Source organism: Etheostoma spectabile, chromosome 8 (assembly GCF_008692095.1).
Source record: "Etheostoma spectabile isolate EspeVRDwgs_2016 chromosome 8, UIUC_Espe_1.0, whole genome shotgun sequence".
In the NCBI taxonomy this organism is placed as follows: domain Eukaryota; kingdom Metazoa; phylum Chordata; class Actinopteri; order Perciformes; family Percidae; genus Etheostoma; species Etheostoma spectabile.
This window is the reverse complement of record NC_045740.1, coordinates 6,241,987-6,259,372: the sequence shown is the minus strand read 5'-3', so window position 1 is coordinate 6,259,372 and position 17,386 is coordinate 6,241,987. Positions and strand designations below refer to the sequence as shown.

At 39.9% G+C, this 17,386-nt stretch overlaps 1 protein-coding gene across 6 annotated transcripts in view; it reads left to right on the top strand.

Moving 5' to 3' along the window:
• The first annotated feature begins 5,555 nt into the window (after positions 1-5,555).
• ano5a (anoctamin 5a) overlaps positions 5,556-17,386 on the top strand; it is an 18,009-nt gene continuing 6,178 nt past the window's right edge. The window contains exons 1-13 of one of the 6 annotated variants that reach the window (XM_032523100.1): positions 5,556-5,820; positions 9,093-9,157; positions 9,623-9,760; positions 10,093-10,134; positions 13,306-13,413; positions 14,592-14,660; positions 15,058-15,342; positions 15,627-15,746; positions 15,919-16,034; positions 16,133-16,267; positions 16,394-16,499; positions 16,649-16,709; positions 16,950-17,101. In XM_032523100.1, coding sequence (XP_032378991.1) covers positions 5,751-5,820; positions 9,093-9,157; positions 9,623-9,760; positions 10,093-10,134; positions 13,306-13,413; positions 14,592-14,660; positions 15,058-15,342; positions 15,627-15,746; positions 15,919-16,034; positions 16,133-16,267; positions 16,394-16,499; positions 16,649-16,709; positions 16,950-17,101 — 1,467 coding nt within the window. In that variant the 5' untranslated portion in view covers positions 5,556-5,750. Of the gene's footprint in view, positions 5,821-9,092; positions 9,158-9,622; positions 9,761-10,092; positions 10,135-11,426; positions 12,450-13,305; positions 13,414-14,591; positions 14,661-15,057; positions 15,343-15,626; positions 15,747-15,918; positions 16,035-16,132; positions 16,268-16,393; positions 16,500-16,648; positions 16,710-16,949; positions 17,102-17,386 lie in introns of those variants that run through there. The other 5 variants (XM_032523098.1, XM_032523101.1, XM_032523102.1 and 2 more) reach the window with 5 other exon arrangements.

Genomic DNA, 17,386 nt, shown 5'->3' with positions numbered 1-17,386 from the left:
AAACGTTAACGGAACAGATCCGCAGCCCCAATTGACTGCCTCCCTGACGGAGCGGGAGCGGGAGCGAGAGAGAGAGCGAGAGAGGCCGAGGGAGCACATTTCTCCTTGTTCTGTGTGTGTGCGATTGAGCTGAGCGTGTTTGTAGGCGGGGGGGCGCTGTGATTATCACAGAGCGCTGCGCGGCCAGTTGAGGAGTTTTATTCAATCCGAGCACGGATATTGACTCATATTACTCGTATAATACTTGTACTCGGCAAAAGTGCTTTATCCGTACCGGATACTCGTTTCAGCCGGATACTCGGATCACCCCTAGTAAATAACATAAAACCTCCTGTTACTTTGACATGCTTTAATAATACATTTTTTCTTGGAATTATGTCACATTTCATGGATTATTTACTCTACATACCACTATAGACTCTCAAAACACAAAATAGATATGTATGTAACATCCTTATAGTAAAAAAAAAGGATTCAAAAGGTAAAAACCTTGAAATGTGTCCCAATAGTAAAATTATGTGGGCAGATATGTATTTTCCAATGATGGAAATGGCGGCCATCTTGGAAAATGGCGGCCATTTTGAAAAGTTAAGTGGCTAACGTTATTTTTCAAATTATTGGCCCCAGAGGGTAAACCACATCAAATTTGGTGCTTGTATCCACTTGTGAACAATTCCCCCCCTTATCTGCCCCACTAATGTTAGCTGTTAGCTAGTTAGCGTCTGTTAGCTGTTAGCTAATAGCGTCTGTTAGCTAGTAGCGTCTGTTAGCTGTTAGCTCCTCTAGGACGCACCGGCGCTAATGTCCTCGCATCCGCTGCAATGCTGTTTATATGGATATGGTTTAATTTTGCGTTACGTGACCCATTTCGTCTGTAAAGCCGTGCCTGTGCGGGATCTCTCCTGTCCTCTCTCTAGTCTACTCTCCACGCAGCCCCGCCACACAGCGCCGGTCCAAACTTTTGACATTTGTCTACAGTTCTAATTTTTTATTGTTTTTTTTTATTTTTTACTGTGTTAACAGCTGTATATTGTTAAGTATGAGGGGCAAACCTGTATTTGTACCAGTGTTTCCGTGGTAACTCTGGTATCGCGGCCGCCACGGCGAAGAACACAGAAGAAGTTATTGAATGCAACTAACTTCAGTTGGTAGAGTAACAGCGTGGGAGACGGAGCTGCTGGACCTGGGCCTGGGCCAGAGATGTGACCCATGGCCAGAATATCATAGTTCATAAAAATGCAGCGCAGTGACGATACAGACGTTTCATACACACGCCGTGTGAAACCGCCATTCGACCCGTTCAAAATGATCAGCCGTCTCTCTGTGAGTAGCGTCCATCACACTCCCTCTCGCGGTTATAAATAGCCTATGTGACAATAAAATTTGTTTTGGCTAAAATCAACAAATAATCGTGAGAATAATCGCGATCAAAATTATGATCAAAATAATCGTGATTATCATTTTGGCCATAATCGTGCAGCCCTAATACATTCCTTTAATTTTAATCAAAATAATTCCTAATTTCTGCTTTTCTAGCTTGAACATTAGGTATAATTTACTATAAAGATGGTTAATTGACCATAAATTCCCAAAATAACTGTAAAACTAAAGTTAACAAGTTAGTGTTATGTAATGTTGAAAACATCAAAAAAACAAACGTGACAAACGTTGATAAAAAGCATAAAAACGTGTTAATTTTTTTAAATTTTGACGGGAAGACAACGCAAGAGTTAATCTTGATTGCTATAAATATGCGAGTACTTTTGATTGAAAAACCCCGACCTGAATCGGTGCAAGCAACACTGAGTAGCTGCAGCTAAAACGGCAGTTAACTGGGCAAGTTAGTTCTCTGGGTGAAGAGCCTGTCTCTCCACCAGTGAGTGCCTTTGTGCCTCTTAAAAGGAGAATTCCGGTTATTTTCAACACGTAGCTCTGTAGTTTGTAAATTTGGAGTCCTGTCAGAGAGAAAAACAAAACAAACCAAAAAATCGTTGCTGCCTACAGCGTGTAATCCCCCTGCTAGAGTTAGCACCCAACATCCTTAAACACGGCAAGTTTTAAACGTGTTTTTAGCCTCTTAACATGTTGAAAATTACAATAGAAGTGCCTACACATGTGCAGTGATTCCTTCCGAGTGAACACAGTAAATCTGAATGCTGTAGATGTGAAAGAAATGCATGAAAGCTGTGCTAGGCTTGGCAGTGCCAATCTGTGAACTAGTTCCCTTAGCCGGGCAGGCAGCCTTTGCCCCCCCCCCTTCCTAGCCTCCCGCAGCCAGCAACAATCCCACGAGCGCCCGGTGGTGTGGTGACCGTATCAGTAACGATGTAACTACATGGAATAACCTATTTGTGAGGGGGAAATTAACTTCAATTTGTTGCCACAAAGGCATGGAGGACACCCACCACACCACTGGGCGCTCAGGGAATTGTAGTCGGCTGCAGGAGGCGAGGAAGGCGGGGACAAAGGATGCCTGCCGGACTAAGGGAACTAGCACACAGATCGACAATGCCAAGCCTCCTGCTCACCAACAACAGATAGATCACACACAAAATGGATGACCTACACATACACAGGGAACTGCTGCGTTACGATTTTCACAAAAGCCTGGCTGAACACACTTATCACTAGCAGCTAACAGCTAATAACGGCACTGAAGGCTAGCTGTTGCCTCGCGCTATCTCCTGGGAATTTAGTTGTAGCAGGAACAGGAAGCCAACAGTGTGCAGATTGTGTGTGTAAAGTGAAGAGCGCAGTTGTTCACAGAGTTGTACACAAGGGAAGAAGCTTGGAGTAAAGTAACTAGGAGAATATAGCAGATATACAACACGGAAGAGCCTTTTGAGTTTGATGGTCGTCCTTATTTATTCGAACCAGAGAATACAGACAATTTCACAAAAAGCCTGGCTGAACACACTTATCAATAGCAACCAGGCAAGAAAACCAGCTACTGGCAAGAACAAGACAAGGTATAGGTGAATTAAACAATGCCTGATTTGAAAACGCATCTTGATGTTACGTAAGGGCCCTGTTCATGTTGTACAGACATTAATTGCATTGTGTATGTGTATCTAAAACTTGCCCCGTTAACTGCCGTTTTAGCTCAGTGGAAGCTCGTACGTAGCTGCAGCTATTCAGTGTTGTCTGCACCGATTCAGGTCGGGGGGGTTTTCTTCATCGTAAGTACTCGCATATTTATAGCGATCAAGGTTAACATAAAAATTGGCCAGAATTCTCCTTTAACGCATAGCCAAGTAATAATCCAATACATAATAGATTTTACCATTACTACTTTTACTTGTGTACATTTACATTGTATGTCTTTGTAGTTTTTGCTGTGTTTAAACTTGGCTGTATTTATATAATTATAAAAAAAGGTTTTTAATCTTTAGCTGCTTTATTGTAGGCTACTGACAGAGTACGCCTACTTGATATGTGTGAGCTTTGTGTTTGTGTGATTCCTATTTCTGTTTCCCATCCTTTCTCTTTGAGCATTAAAAAGAAAAAAGAAAAACAAACATGTCAAACTGGTGGCCCTCTGTGCCTTGTTATTAAAGATGAGTTTCACCATTACTCTTGGAAACCTTGGAAAGCAGTGCACACCCAGGAAGACCCACAAGTCAAGGAGGAGGGCGATATAAAAGTCTCAAGAAAAAGTGGTGGCGAAAATAAGCGGCTGTATTTCTGTACTGGGCCACACCCCGCATAGGAGGATAACATAATTACACCAGCGCAGGACCGTGCAAACCACTTGAAGAGCGACAGAGGGGGCCGCTGCGGCTGCATCTGACCAGAGTGGAAGTACAAGGTGGAGGTGGCTGGGGAGGAGTAGAGAAAAGCTGCTGCTACAGACCATTCCTTAAATGTAGACGAGGTAAACGACTGCAGATAAACTGAACATCACGTTGCTTCAAAGAACAGAACCAAACACTAAACTAAACATCCGAGTGATTGCTGAAAGAGTCAGTGAAGCTGGAATCCAATCCAATCCTGGAAAGGGCTTCTCAACAACAATTACAAATCACACTGGTCCAATTGAATAAGGCCACGGTTCATACAGATGTCCATTTATTTCCACATTTCCGTTGTAGGACACCGTGAAAACTACAAAGAAAAAAATCATAAAATACTAGTCAAATATTCTTTCAGTCATTTTACAGTCTCTCAGACACGTTTCCTCAACTAGACGGGCCCCACAATGTTAGCGTCACAACAATACAGAAAGTGCATTAAATGCAAAGAAAGTACAACAAATATTAAACAAATATAACAAGGCAGAAATACAAAAGCACAATTACCGTGTGCAACTCTTGTACCGAGCAAAATCTTTGTTTGAGCCCGTACATTTTTACTCTGCAGCTACACTGGCCGTATTCCTTCTTACCCACAATGCAACAGGTGTGGCCTTCGCTAAACTCTGGTCATTTGACCTTTGACTTGAACAGTACAATTTTAGATCAAACATCACTTTTTAAACTCTTATATTACATTTTTAAGGTTTTTAGTTACTGTATGAATTCAAACACTAATGAAATTATCAAAAATATAGAATAAGCATGAAATCTCAGTTACACGGTCCCTCAGACAGTTACTAAAGATCTGTGATGTTTTATTTAACTGAGAGATTTAGACAGGCTACAGGCCTAGCCATCATGAGGGATCACTCTTAACGGTCTATGCTCTCAACAGATCTTTTCCTTTTAATTGCCTGAACTTCACAGGTGGGAGACTGAGACCTTAGGCCCAGACGGTTGGTTGTGAAGAAGTTCCTGGAAACTGAGCTTACTGGATATTTGGATAAACAAATTTAATTTAAACCTGGAAGCAAGTAGTGCTCTAAGGAAACATCATGACACAGCATCACAATCCCAAACCCTTGTCTTTGTTGAATGTGGCCTTGTTTGCATATAACTCACGCATATTGTGTGATGGCAGATGATTGTCCAACAGACTAACCTAGGCCACATGTTTCACTTCCCAATTTTTTAACCATCAAGTGGCAAAAAAACAAAAACGGCTATAAACAGTGCCACAAAGATAGCCCAGAATATACTTGCTTTATTACGTTGCTTCTAATTCAATTTAATTAACAGGTCATAATGAAAGTTGTCAAATTTAAAGGGCTGGTGCCATGACAACACTCACAAAATGCATAATGAACCTCTGATTAAAATTGATTTGTTGGAAATTACCTTGAAAACAGACACCTGCTGACTTCTGTGTTTTATTTTATTTTATGTCAAGCGTTAAGTAGAATACTGAGGCGCAAACATTAATGGAGTCATTAAGTCAATGGAGGAAAGCCTCTAACTTGCTCGTTAGCTTAACATTAGCCTAATTCGTTGCGGTTTTGGATGTAGCCTAGCTATGTTAGGTTAGTATTTAGCTAGGCTAATATTTCATATTATTTGGACAGTTTGTATTTGTTCCTTCAGTACCTAGCGCTAGCTAACATCTAAAAAAAAGAAATGCTTTAGCCGCAGGCTCATTGGCTCGTGGTGTGGAGCCATTCCCCCTCCCCCTCCCCCCTCAAATCTTCCTCCATGCTGAAGTGATGCAGCAGTCCGCGGTCAGTGGGAAAAGGAGGGAAGACTTAACTGACGTTACTTTAGGCGAGGCGTCTCTGAAGAGGACTACCCAGCTACTCGGTTCGGAGTTCAAGGGTAGAAAAGCGGTACAGACATCGTCTAGCTGGGAAAAATCTTGGTGTACATGAGGACCAATAAGTTTTGGTAAACGAGAAACTCATCATGCACCGAATAACGGGGAAAGCAGGAGGGGACAGTTTAATTGAGATGAGCCCAACAGACTCGTTCAATGGTGAGTAACGTTAGGTAAACCCTGCCTGAGCCAGGTCTGCCCTCAGGCTGTGTGGATCCGTAGTTTTCACATTCCAAATGTTGCCATGACTTGTGTTGTGCTTCATTAGAGTTTCCTACTGGGAAATCGGTAAGACTAAACTGAGATTGTCATTCCTCAGTCAGTCTGTTAAGAAGTCTGTTGTTGTTCAGACTCTGATCCGATTCTGTTAAGAAAAAAACTTTAAAATAGAGGCTAATGTTTTCCAGGACTACATTTTTAAATTAACCACAAAGGTAAACAACACATTTTAAGTTAGATTTGCGACACTATCTTGATTTGCGACAACTGATAAATTACAGTGCATGTGCCAGTAACAAACAACCTGTGCCACTTTCATTACACAGGACATTTGAAAATTAATTGAAGTTTGCATTGCATTACATTTGCTCAGCTAGGCTATTTTAAAATGTACCCCACCCTGCACATTTCCCCTTTTGCACTATAACCAGCTCTCTGACTTTCTTTCTATGGGAGCAGCAGTGACAGCTGGCCTGCTTACTGGAACCACTTTGTCACTTAAGTGGCGCCCCTCGATCTCTGCTTCTGCCTTAATGTAAAATTTATACAAATGCTTAGAGAATTGTTTTGGGTTTATTTGCCATGTATGGTGTCGCTGTATAGAAGATGATTCACCCTGAATGCCCTTAAGCAACCCTTTTCTGTATAAGTCAATATATGTGTTTCCTTTGCAGCATAGACAGAATAATATAGCAGATCACTGCAGGATCATGAACTATAGTGTTACTTTGGTATTGTGTGTTTATGGTGTTGACAACAGTTATAGCAGCTCCACAACATTAAATCACTGTAGTGTCCTACTTGAATTCTTGATTATTTTATTAGCTCTATATTATATATTATTATATCTACAATGGTGACTGTTGATGTAAAACAGCCCCTTTTATAACTTCTAAGAACCGTTACAACTGAAATATACAGTATTCCTATTGAATGACGTTGGGCCAGGAAAAAAATAAATTTTCAGGCTGTAAATGTATACACTCAGAAAGTCTTACTGGTATATCCCCAGGCTGCTAATATTTCCAGACAACACAATTAGAGTCTAAATGGGGAAAAAAAACAAGCTCTCACAGTTTGCAGTATTCTTTGTGCACTGCATTTAAATACAGATTAAAACCACATGGAACTACAGTATATAGTTTGGAACTATATTATAAGTGTCCAGACTATTTTGAGTTGTGGTTTGACCAAATCAATTCAGACTAACTTGGATTGTCGCTTGTCATTGCATCAGTGCTCACCCTTACTGCAAATATGGATTTAATTTATCCAGCATTGTCTGTGTGAACTAGCCTGTCAAAGCAGGTGTATGCATGTGTGTACCTGAAACTTACAACAATATGACAGACAACCAATGGCTTCCTGTCACAGGAAGTCATACACCCTTACCCACTGTGTTCACCCTATATACACATTTAGCAGTTTGAAGTGAGGCTGGTGAATTTACGTCAACGCCCTTGTTAGACGGCAGTTGTAACACTATAAAACTATGAATGCAAAAATCAATACTATAAAATTCAAACTATACAGATAGGCATGGGCTACTAAAGAGTTGTTCTCATGTCTCTTGTTATTTCAATACACCAGCTGTATTTGTTGATGCTGTTTTATAATGCAGTATAATGTTCCTTTTATTATCAGTATAGCTGAGAAAATAAGATTGTGTAAATAAGGGATGTAAATAAGGTTTTGAGTCTCTTGGGTGGCTGTGGTAATAATAAAAAAAGAGATAGAAGCAACCATGTGGCATTTCCACTGTGGAAAAGATCAGCTGCTCTTTCTTGAACAAAGCCTTAACTGTGGAGGTAGAAAAATACTGTTGGCTTATCTGAGAGGCTTACACTAAATGCTCTAATACTTTGTCCAACTGTCCAAAATTATACTGAGAGGCATTCTGATGTTGTGAAAGTTTTTTTTTAAACAAATGACAGCAATCTATCCACCAAAGTCAGTATCATAACTGTTTTTAAGGAAGATGAAACAAGAAGTGGGGTTTAACATTGTTGTTAAAACACTATAAACGTCTGACATAAAAGGTTGGCATGTGTTTTAGCTTTAAATGTGCTGTAACTTGTACTTCATATTCAAAACAACAAATAACTAACCATTACATTTCTTAGTTGTCATTAAAGTAAAGCTGAAGTGAAAAACAATGATTCAGTACAATAAAACAGAAAACTAAAGATCTGCAGTGGGAAAAAGGTGCTGTATTCCAGTACTAGAAAATGTCATTTATTTTGAATCACTTACTTATACTTTTTTTTTAAAGATTATTTTTTGGGCATTTTAGGCCTTTAATTGACAGGACAGTTGAAGATATGAAAGGGGAGAGAGAGGGGGAGTGACATGCAGCAAAGGGCCGCAGGCTGGATTTGAACCCGGGCCGGCTGCTTCAAGGAGTAAACCTCTATACATGGGCACCCACTCTACCAACTGAGCTATCTGGGTGCCCTCACTTACTTATACTTGTCTGACTTGGTGTGTAATAATGTAGAGACAGTGAAGGTTTACATAGCACAAGGTTCAAATGCTCGTTTCAGGTCTGTGTAAGCACATTTACTATGTTGAGTCCAGACTAATTATAACCTCAGAGAGACCATCAATTAGATTTCTATTTAAACATAGAGGTTGAAACCTTCTGCTTTATGTTTTTGGAGATAGTGGTGCCAACAGCACTTGATGTTTGCCTTGCTTTTCTATCTACCCTGCTACTTGTTCATGTACATTTCTTTGTCAGAAGGTTTTAACTGATTTTGAGAGGCAATAAATTACAGATTAAAGCAGAACTTTGGTATGGTTAAAGGGATGTTTCTCATACAGGCAGCTTTCATTTTCAATCTCATTAAGGGGGTTTACCAGACTTCTCAGTCTTGTTTCCTGCAGTCACTCCTGTAGTGGTAGAATCACAGCACAGCAACATGGCTTTGTGTATTCTTTCACAGTGATCCTGTTAAGTCATGCTGTCTGGCCAGTGGGAGTGCTGCCACAAAATGCAGTACAAATATAGACCACGACATTGGCCGTCTGTCATTGCTGCCCTCTTAACTGAGGCCGCTTGTTCAATGCCTGAAACTTTACTGCCACCAAACCGCCTGTCTGAGGTTCACTATGATACTTGTTATTATTACACAATGAATAGAGAATACTGCCCTCACAAACATTGGCAATTCTAGTCTTAATTTAGTGTTCCTTATGTTACTGTCTTGCAGATGGTATAACTGGCTACCACCAACATGCCTCGTCCAGCACAGGATCTCTCCAGCAGGGATCACCGGTAAACACAAAACTCACCACATGCTCACACTCACACCTTCATACACACATTTCTGGAAAGCAAATTTGATTGTGGACAGTCCCAGAGAGCGTTTTATTTTCATACAATTCCAAATCATTATTTTTTAACACCCCATGTAATTATACGTGTTTGCAAGTGCCTCAGAATAGTAAACAATTTCTTTGATGGTTTGAATTTATACCAACTACCCATTAGTCACACGGATTTTCTTATTGTAAATCCTCCACCAATCAACAGCCAACATGGGGTAGAAGGATTAGCTTGTTATGTTGTTGTTGCTGCTATGTTAGTAGAGCCCATAGTTTATAGTCTCAGTTTTGAGATTACATCCATTTTTGCATTCCAGTCATATCATAATAGTTTACATCTTGTAAATGTCATGAGAGAGTCAGAGATAACCTGTATGCTCCTGTGTATTCTCCCTCTTTCACACTATGCTTAAAGTCCCCTTTAACGCCTGATGTGTGTGTAGAGACCTGTGAGTCTCTCAACACCAGCCTGGCCTCGCTGGCCCCCTCTGATCACAGCGACAGTCCACGGTTTGAGTCTCAGACCTTAGAGCAAATCAATGCTTTGACTGGGGTAAGACACCCGTTCAAGGACACAGATGCATGCCGCTGTGTCAGCGTCTGCGTGTTTGTGTCTTCTCGCTTGTGTCCCACATCTCCAAACTCTAACCTGTAACTGAGCAAAACAGGACTCTGATCATGGCTGACTTATAACATCCAGTGGTTTGGATGGTTTTATGAGTGTTAAACATAATCTGTAACGATGTGTAAACAAAATGCACGTGGAAAGTGTCTGACAATTTGATCACCTCAGTCTGTAAGGTTGCTGTTACAGTTTTAGCTGTATGTTGTTGAATTTGTTGTGTTGTTAGGCTTTCTCTCACTGTCCACTTGGTTCCTCCACAGCTGTCGAGAAAGCAGGCACTATTCCTGAAGTTTCGTTCCAGGGTATGGCATGGTAAAACAGGCTTGTGATTTGATGCAACTTTATGCATATGTCTGCCGGCCAGTTTTTAATTCTTTCTTGAGAAATGTCTGTTCAGTGTTGAGTTTCTCCAGCGGCACTACATATTCAGAGAAAACAGCTTGGGCATCAGAGTTGAAATCTATACACATTTTTTGACAGCGAGCATGTTTTTTTTTTTCTGCAGAGACTAATGGAAACATGCTGAGCTTTGTGTTGATGTATCACAAGAGTTCATTGAAAATGGAAAATGCCTTTTCATTTGCTTTGTTCTCACCTGTGATGATCGTCTGCTTCACTGAAGAGAAGTCAACAGCCTGGTGGTGTTACAGCATAATTAGAAATGGCACACTTGCACACACACACACACAGTGCATCGGCCATGCACTGTATATCGTATTCATCATTTTATTTGCCTAGCTGTTTTTGTGTGTGTTCCTGTAATTTAAATGTATACAGTCTAGATACTGTAATCATGACCCTGCCCTGTGCTCATGACAGGACTGGACTTTGCTGTGGCTAACCATATAATGTACTGCACTGTAGGCTTCTTCTTTTGAAACAGTGTGTAACCCCTTTAAATGAAAAGTTTAATCATTACCCTTTTTAACAGCAACTAATCTTTAAGAAAGATAACTTGCAATAAGCTTTTCTAAAATTCTGGCTCCATCCAACTAAAGGCTATGATTTAGCTGAGTGGAAGATCACACAAATGAGTCAAGAAGAAGGGAGGCAGCTGCACATCTATAAACTGCCTCTATAATGAAGACTGGAAACAAAAGCTGAGTGTATGGTTCTCCTCCCTACAAGATGTTTCAGCTGCATGAAACTTTTAGGGAGGCTCACTGAACCAGATACAATGTTTTCTGCAAATCTGGGAATCACAGTATTTTTTTGATTTTTTTACTTTTTTAGCTTATGAGAAAAACACAATCTTCTCTGTGTTTAGTCAAGTCTTGAGGATTGCAATAATGAAATACACCTATATTCCAGAGGTCTAAAGGCAACCGTTTACTACATTTGGAAAACAGTACAGAACTATGTTTAAAAAAAAAAAGAAGAAATCAGCTGAAATCATATTGTTGAATTAACATGGCAAAAAAAATGAACCCATAGCTTTTGTGGCACTTATATCAGTGAATGTAGCAGCTGTGATAAATTTAAGATCAAAGAGGTGACCAGTTCTATTGAAGCTCTGTTCCAAACTTATTTAGGCCCAAAAAAGAAATGCTTTAAAAGTAATATTTAAAAGAAACCCCTCCCCGAAACTAGTAGCATAGTTCTACATTTACTCTTCTTAATTAAGATAAAATACATACACATGTTTAAACACCCAGTAGTTAGGGGTTAGTTGGTAATGTATAGAGCTCTGTGGCCTCTACCAGCTTTACTGAGCAGATGCACTGATTCCATACGGCTGATCTGTAATTACTGCAAATTAGAGAGTTTTTGCAGCGACGTCCCAGTTAAAGAAAGCATCCACCCTGTCATGGTAAAAATGGTCCAATATAGTCTGGGAGGTAATGTAGACCAGTGGTTATCTCAGAACGTATGCATCATTTGGGCTAAGATAACTGTAAAAACATGTAGAGACAAATTCTTCTTCAAGTTAGTACAGTAGGAATCAAGGTGGTAGATCCAGCTGTAGGGCTAAATACAGCTGTCTTACCTACAGTATATCACTACTTGTTTATGGCAATTTACATGCATTATCCACTAATAAGTGTCCATTTGCACTTCCTACATTGTTATGGTAAAGTGTCCATATTGTTTAATTGATTAGTTTCAAACAGTCAAGTCAGACTGGAGCGATTATGCAGCAGTTCTCAGTTTTGGTTTTCAAGCTTTATTTGAAAAGTTTTCTTCATATGGTCAGTTGTCTTTTCAGCTGACATTTTACTGGTTATATACAATATTAGACAATATGTTTGAGGGACTAACTGTCCTGATGGTCTTTGTTGTACAGTGATATCACCTCCCCTGATGCTGTGCTCTTATTACATTAGCTAGCTAGCTGGCAGTCGCTAAGCTATCACTGTGCTGATGTCATCTCTAGGAGACTTCTTAGTATCCCTTCTCCTGTCTCTCTCCCTCACTCTTTTCCTTATGAGCAAGTAAGGGATTGTTCTGGGAGGAGGGTGGATTGGATGGAGCTCCTGTGGCTGGGCGATCAGTGGAGTGAGAGTGAGAGAAGCAGTGCTTTCAGGGTTGGACCATACTCCCTGGAGAAGGGCCATTTTTTCAGACAGACAGCCTTTCCGCTGCTGCATCATTACCATAAAGGGAGTGGGCCATGGAGGTAAAGTGCTCTTCCTTTCCTCCCTACCCCCACAGCGTAGTGCTGATGGACAGGGCTAGCTTTGTCGGAACTACAGTACAGTGTAATGTTGTCGTTTTTGTGATGCTAAATGTTAAGTGTAGGAAGCTACTGTAGTGATGACAGAAGTTACTGGTACATGGTTATTTTTAGCTTTCTGAACAGCTGAAGCAGCACAAGCAGGCATGCCTTCCTTTCCTCCCTTAAAGCATTCCTGTGTAGTTTATTTCTCTTCAGCCCTGTGGCTACTAAAGAAACAGTGTCTCTTCAGGACTGACATTTGTTTGGAATTTGTTCAACCCCAGTACTGGTGTTTTTAGACACTGGATTCCAGGATTTACATAAAAGCAAATCAGTGGCAACAATGTTGGAGTGTGGTGTCAATGAATTTGTAGTCCTTTCCACATATCCATTTCCATGACATGTAACCTGAGGTTGTGTTTAATGAGTTGACAGAAGACTTGAAATGAAAGCATTTTAATGCATCTTTGTGGATGTTTTTCTGTGATACAACAGATATTTCTTTAAAAGCACGTTTTCATCTTCAGTAAGTCCTATAAAGGTGGCATGAGCAAAATGAAACATAACCACAGCAGATGACCTCCATTTAGCATGCTATTTGGGTTTAGAGTGAAAATATGATAATCAGTATTTTTGTTGTTTTAGACAAACAGTTGGGCTTGAAGTGGTGTGGAGGTCTTGTTCTTTGGGTTTTGCTGTTAGCCACTGACACATAGTTTGACTGTCTGGCGTGCTGTGATGAATGCATCTAAGGACTTGTTATGCTGATACTGTGTGTTCGTTTAAATGTTGTGACCATTGTTCAATCTCCTTATAGATCGACAAACAAAAACACAGTAAAGACTCTGTATTCTTCCGTGACGGAGTGCGCAGGATTGATTTTGTCCTGTCCTATGTTGCCGATAAAGATGGTGAGAGAAAACAGGTAAGAAACTTCTTCAAGGCACTGTATGTTCAATAAACGTCCCTAGTTCGCTTACTATGAGCATGCCTTTCTACTAACTTATGTTTTTTTTCTTGATGAATGTTTTTTAGTGTTATTGTTGTATTTCCAGAGCTAAGTATCATGAAATCCTAAAATAACACACAAAAGAACAGCAGTGTTATTTCCACTTCTTGATTTAAACAGTGAGTTCTGTTTCTTACAGGATATCCTCACAGTTCATAGTGGGTGTCAGCGGCATGCCCCAAATACCACACCACTGATTATTTTCAGATATTGTCAGTAATCCTCTTTAGGAATCTTTTGAGAAGGTCACTTTTAGAGATATACTTACGGACCTTTTTTCTTAAGGAAATAACTTTTGAAGAAGTTTTGTACTGTTGCTGGCCAGATGTGTTTTTGTGGTGTCTCTTCATCAGCTGTGTGAGGTGCTGAAAGACTTGTGTTTGACTAGTGTTTGACACTGAGCTGTTAGTCTTCACATCTCTGTGTTAGCACTCGGATATGAGGCAGTGTGTCAGAGCCGACTCACATTTTACCCACAGCCTTGTTAGTGAGTCAACACTAAGACCTCTGGCACAGTCAGGAACTCGCTCATTTTTTCCACTGTATGAGGCAGGGCAAACAGGAGGCCAGTTCCTGTGTATTATCTGCTTGCGTTGTAAATTGTGACAGCTCTAACAAAGAGGTACATTTTTTATTAGGTATTATTTTGCTGACATGAACAATTCCTTTCTCTGTGCTTATTTCTGAAAAAGTTGAACCTAATTTCAGGTGCCATATAGTAACTTTATTTCATGCTGCTACACTACCACAAGTAACTTTCACTACCTGTTTGCACTCAGTGACTGCTTCTAATGAAAGTACTGTGTAGTCTGACACTGCCTTATCCACACTGGTTTCAACAGTAGTTCATCATTGTTTTACATTCCCTACGTTTTGTTTTTGGCTACTTACATTTGCAGTATTCAACATTATTGCAATTGTATATCATCATTTGCGGGTCATACAACGTGATCCATAGTGCATATCATGCTTTTCACACAACTTTGTCTGTACTTCATTTTTTTGTACAATTTATTTCACTATTGTACAATGGCAGTAAAGGAATATATATATTAAACTAATGAATATACATTGCTTTGTTTTCCTTTTTAAAGGAGAGGAGGAGGTTGTATGAAGCCAATCTAGTGAATGTTGGCCTGGAGTTGGAGATTGAAGATAAATCGGTAAGAGTGTCCAGTTATTGATTTGATTATGTCTGATGTGAAAGGAAATTAAGTGGCCCATAAATACATGCATTTATGTATGTGTACATCATACAACATATCAGTGTTGTGTTTTTGCTGTTTTTTAAATTGTTCTTGTTTTTACAAAGACACAACCCAATATGGTAGTGCTTTTGTGATAAATCTATAAACCAGTGCATAATTGTCTTTTTTACCACAGCAAAAGCAAACTGCCAATCATCTTATTAATATAAATTCAACTAGCCATGCATTTTACATACAACTTTTAAGGGGCACTTTTTAGGTATCTCCTCCTTTTTATCACTAAATTAGTATATGAATCAGTAGCCCTACACTCATCCTGCTGTATCACCTGTCTCACTGTCATTATCATCAGGAGTCAGACGATGGAAAGACTTATTTTGTAAAGATCCACGCTCCATGGGAAGTGTTGGCCACATACGCAGATGTGCTAAAGATTAAAGTGCCATTCAAGGTCAACGACATCCCAAACAACAGCGAGATGCCCATGAACTGGCTGTCCACCCCCTTTCGTCTGCCGGAGCACATCATGTACCCCGAGCCAGACTTTTTCACTGCTCCCTTTGACAAGAGCAAGTCTGACTTCTTCCTTATCGGTGACAAAGACACGTTCTTCCCGCCATCTACTCGCAACAGGATAGTAAGTATTCTGTGACCTTTCTTATGTTGTTTGTGAGCTCCAGATGGAAACATTCTTCTGACATCAAATCTATATTTGCTATAAATACTTCAGTATGCTGCAGTTGCGTGTGCAGGCTTATACACAAATCCAATAGGATATGTCTCTTGTAAAGAATGAAATACTATCTCTATTATTAACTGTTGTGAATACAGAAGCAACTTTATAATAATGTTTTCATCCATGCATATGGCAAGCCTCTAAATAACAAAACACAATATCCCTCTATTTCTCTTTCTGCCCAGGTCTACTACATCCTGTCCCGCTGTTCATACCTCAGGGATGAATGTGGAGATAGAGACAAGAAGGGGATCAAGCGATTACTCAACAACGGCACCTACACTGCTGCCTTCCCCCTGCATGATGTGAGCCTCTTTTGGTGAACGTTTGGCACTTTTTTATAATTTGAAAAAAAGACACGGACGCCTCAATGCAATGTGCACTAATGTTGTTGGAGGCAGTGTTGCATGTTGCATTGCAAGTAAATAATATTGCATTAACGCTATGCATGTGACACTGTCTTCTGTGTGAGTACAGTGTAGATACTGGACAAGATCTAAGGATGCTAACTGTGAAAGTGACAGATACAATCTCTACAAACACTGGGCCAGATTCTTCTGTTTCTTCAAGGAGCAGCCCCTCAATCTTATAAGGTAAGACTCAAAAACAAAGTAGTCATAGCTGATGTGTAGTTACTCAACATTAACTAAAAGAACTTACAGCAAAACTTTTTTTTTCTCCCCGTTAACAGGAAGTATTACGGGGAGAAGATAGGTATTTATTTTGCTTGGCTGGGCTTCTACACTGAGATGCTGTTGTTCGCTGCAATAGTTGGGACAATTTGTTTCATCTACGGATTCCTCACCTACGATGACAACCAGTGGAGGTAATTTTTATCAAGAATTCAAGCCTGTTTTGTTGGTCTTTCAGGTGTCATTGTTTCATTAGATATTATTTTATTACTAATGTCATTGTACTTTTTTTGTTGAAAATTACTCTTATTTCACTGCAGTAAAGAAATATGTAGTGAGAAAGTCGGAGGGCAAATTGTCATGTGCCCGCTGTGTGACAAGAAATGTGGCTACTGGAAACTCAACTCAACATGCAACTCCTCATGGGTGAGGCTTCTTGACTTTGTGACTGAGTGGTTTTTGGTCATCATAAATGATGTTCTATCTATGTAACATTTGAAGCTGTGGTTGCAGCTAAATGTAAATAAATCAATTTTTTATTGTCTCACTATTTCTCAAATATGTTCTTCTTTCAGCAATCCCACCTGTTTGACAATGTGGCAACAGTGTTTTTTGCCATATTTATGGGGATTTGGGGTGAGTAAAAATGTCTGCTCTCTGTAATTCATATTTTCTAACCACATACACCACCTAGTGGGAGCTGATGAATTGTTATTGAAGACCACTGTTACTCAGTCTGTTAGAACCTATTCACCCTTATTGCAAATGTCATAAACCTTTTGTCTGCTGAGGTGCTAAAATCTGATACTGGTATAATAGAGCAAAAATGGTGGTCAAAGCACAGAAAAATTACATGTGTGGGTCTATATGCTGTAGTGACGCTGTTCCTGGAGTTCTGGAAGAGGCGTCAGGCTCGTCTTGAGTATGAGTGGGATCTGTTCGACTTTGAGGAGGAACAACAGCAGCTGCAGCTTCGGCCAGAGTATGAGGCCATGTGCACCAACCGCAAGCTGAACCGCATCACTCAGGTGTTTGTGTGCTCATGAAATACTAATATGCTCTATAATACTTTTCTAATGTACAACTCTAGGTCTCTGTATCTTGCATCAGGTACACATACTGCATGATAAAATTAGACAGATTACAGTATATGTTGTATTTATTGAATCACTCTATACACTAAGCTGGATGCAGACATTCATTAAGCCAGTTTCTGCACTAAAATATTCTTGTTAATAGAAACTATATTACTAAAGTAAAATTGACCAACTGTGTTTTTAGAGAATCAGGAGTAGTTGGTAATAGTAGTGGTA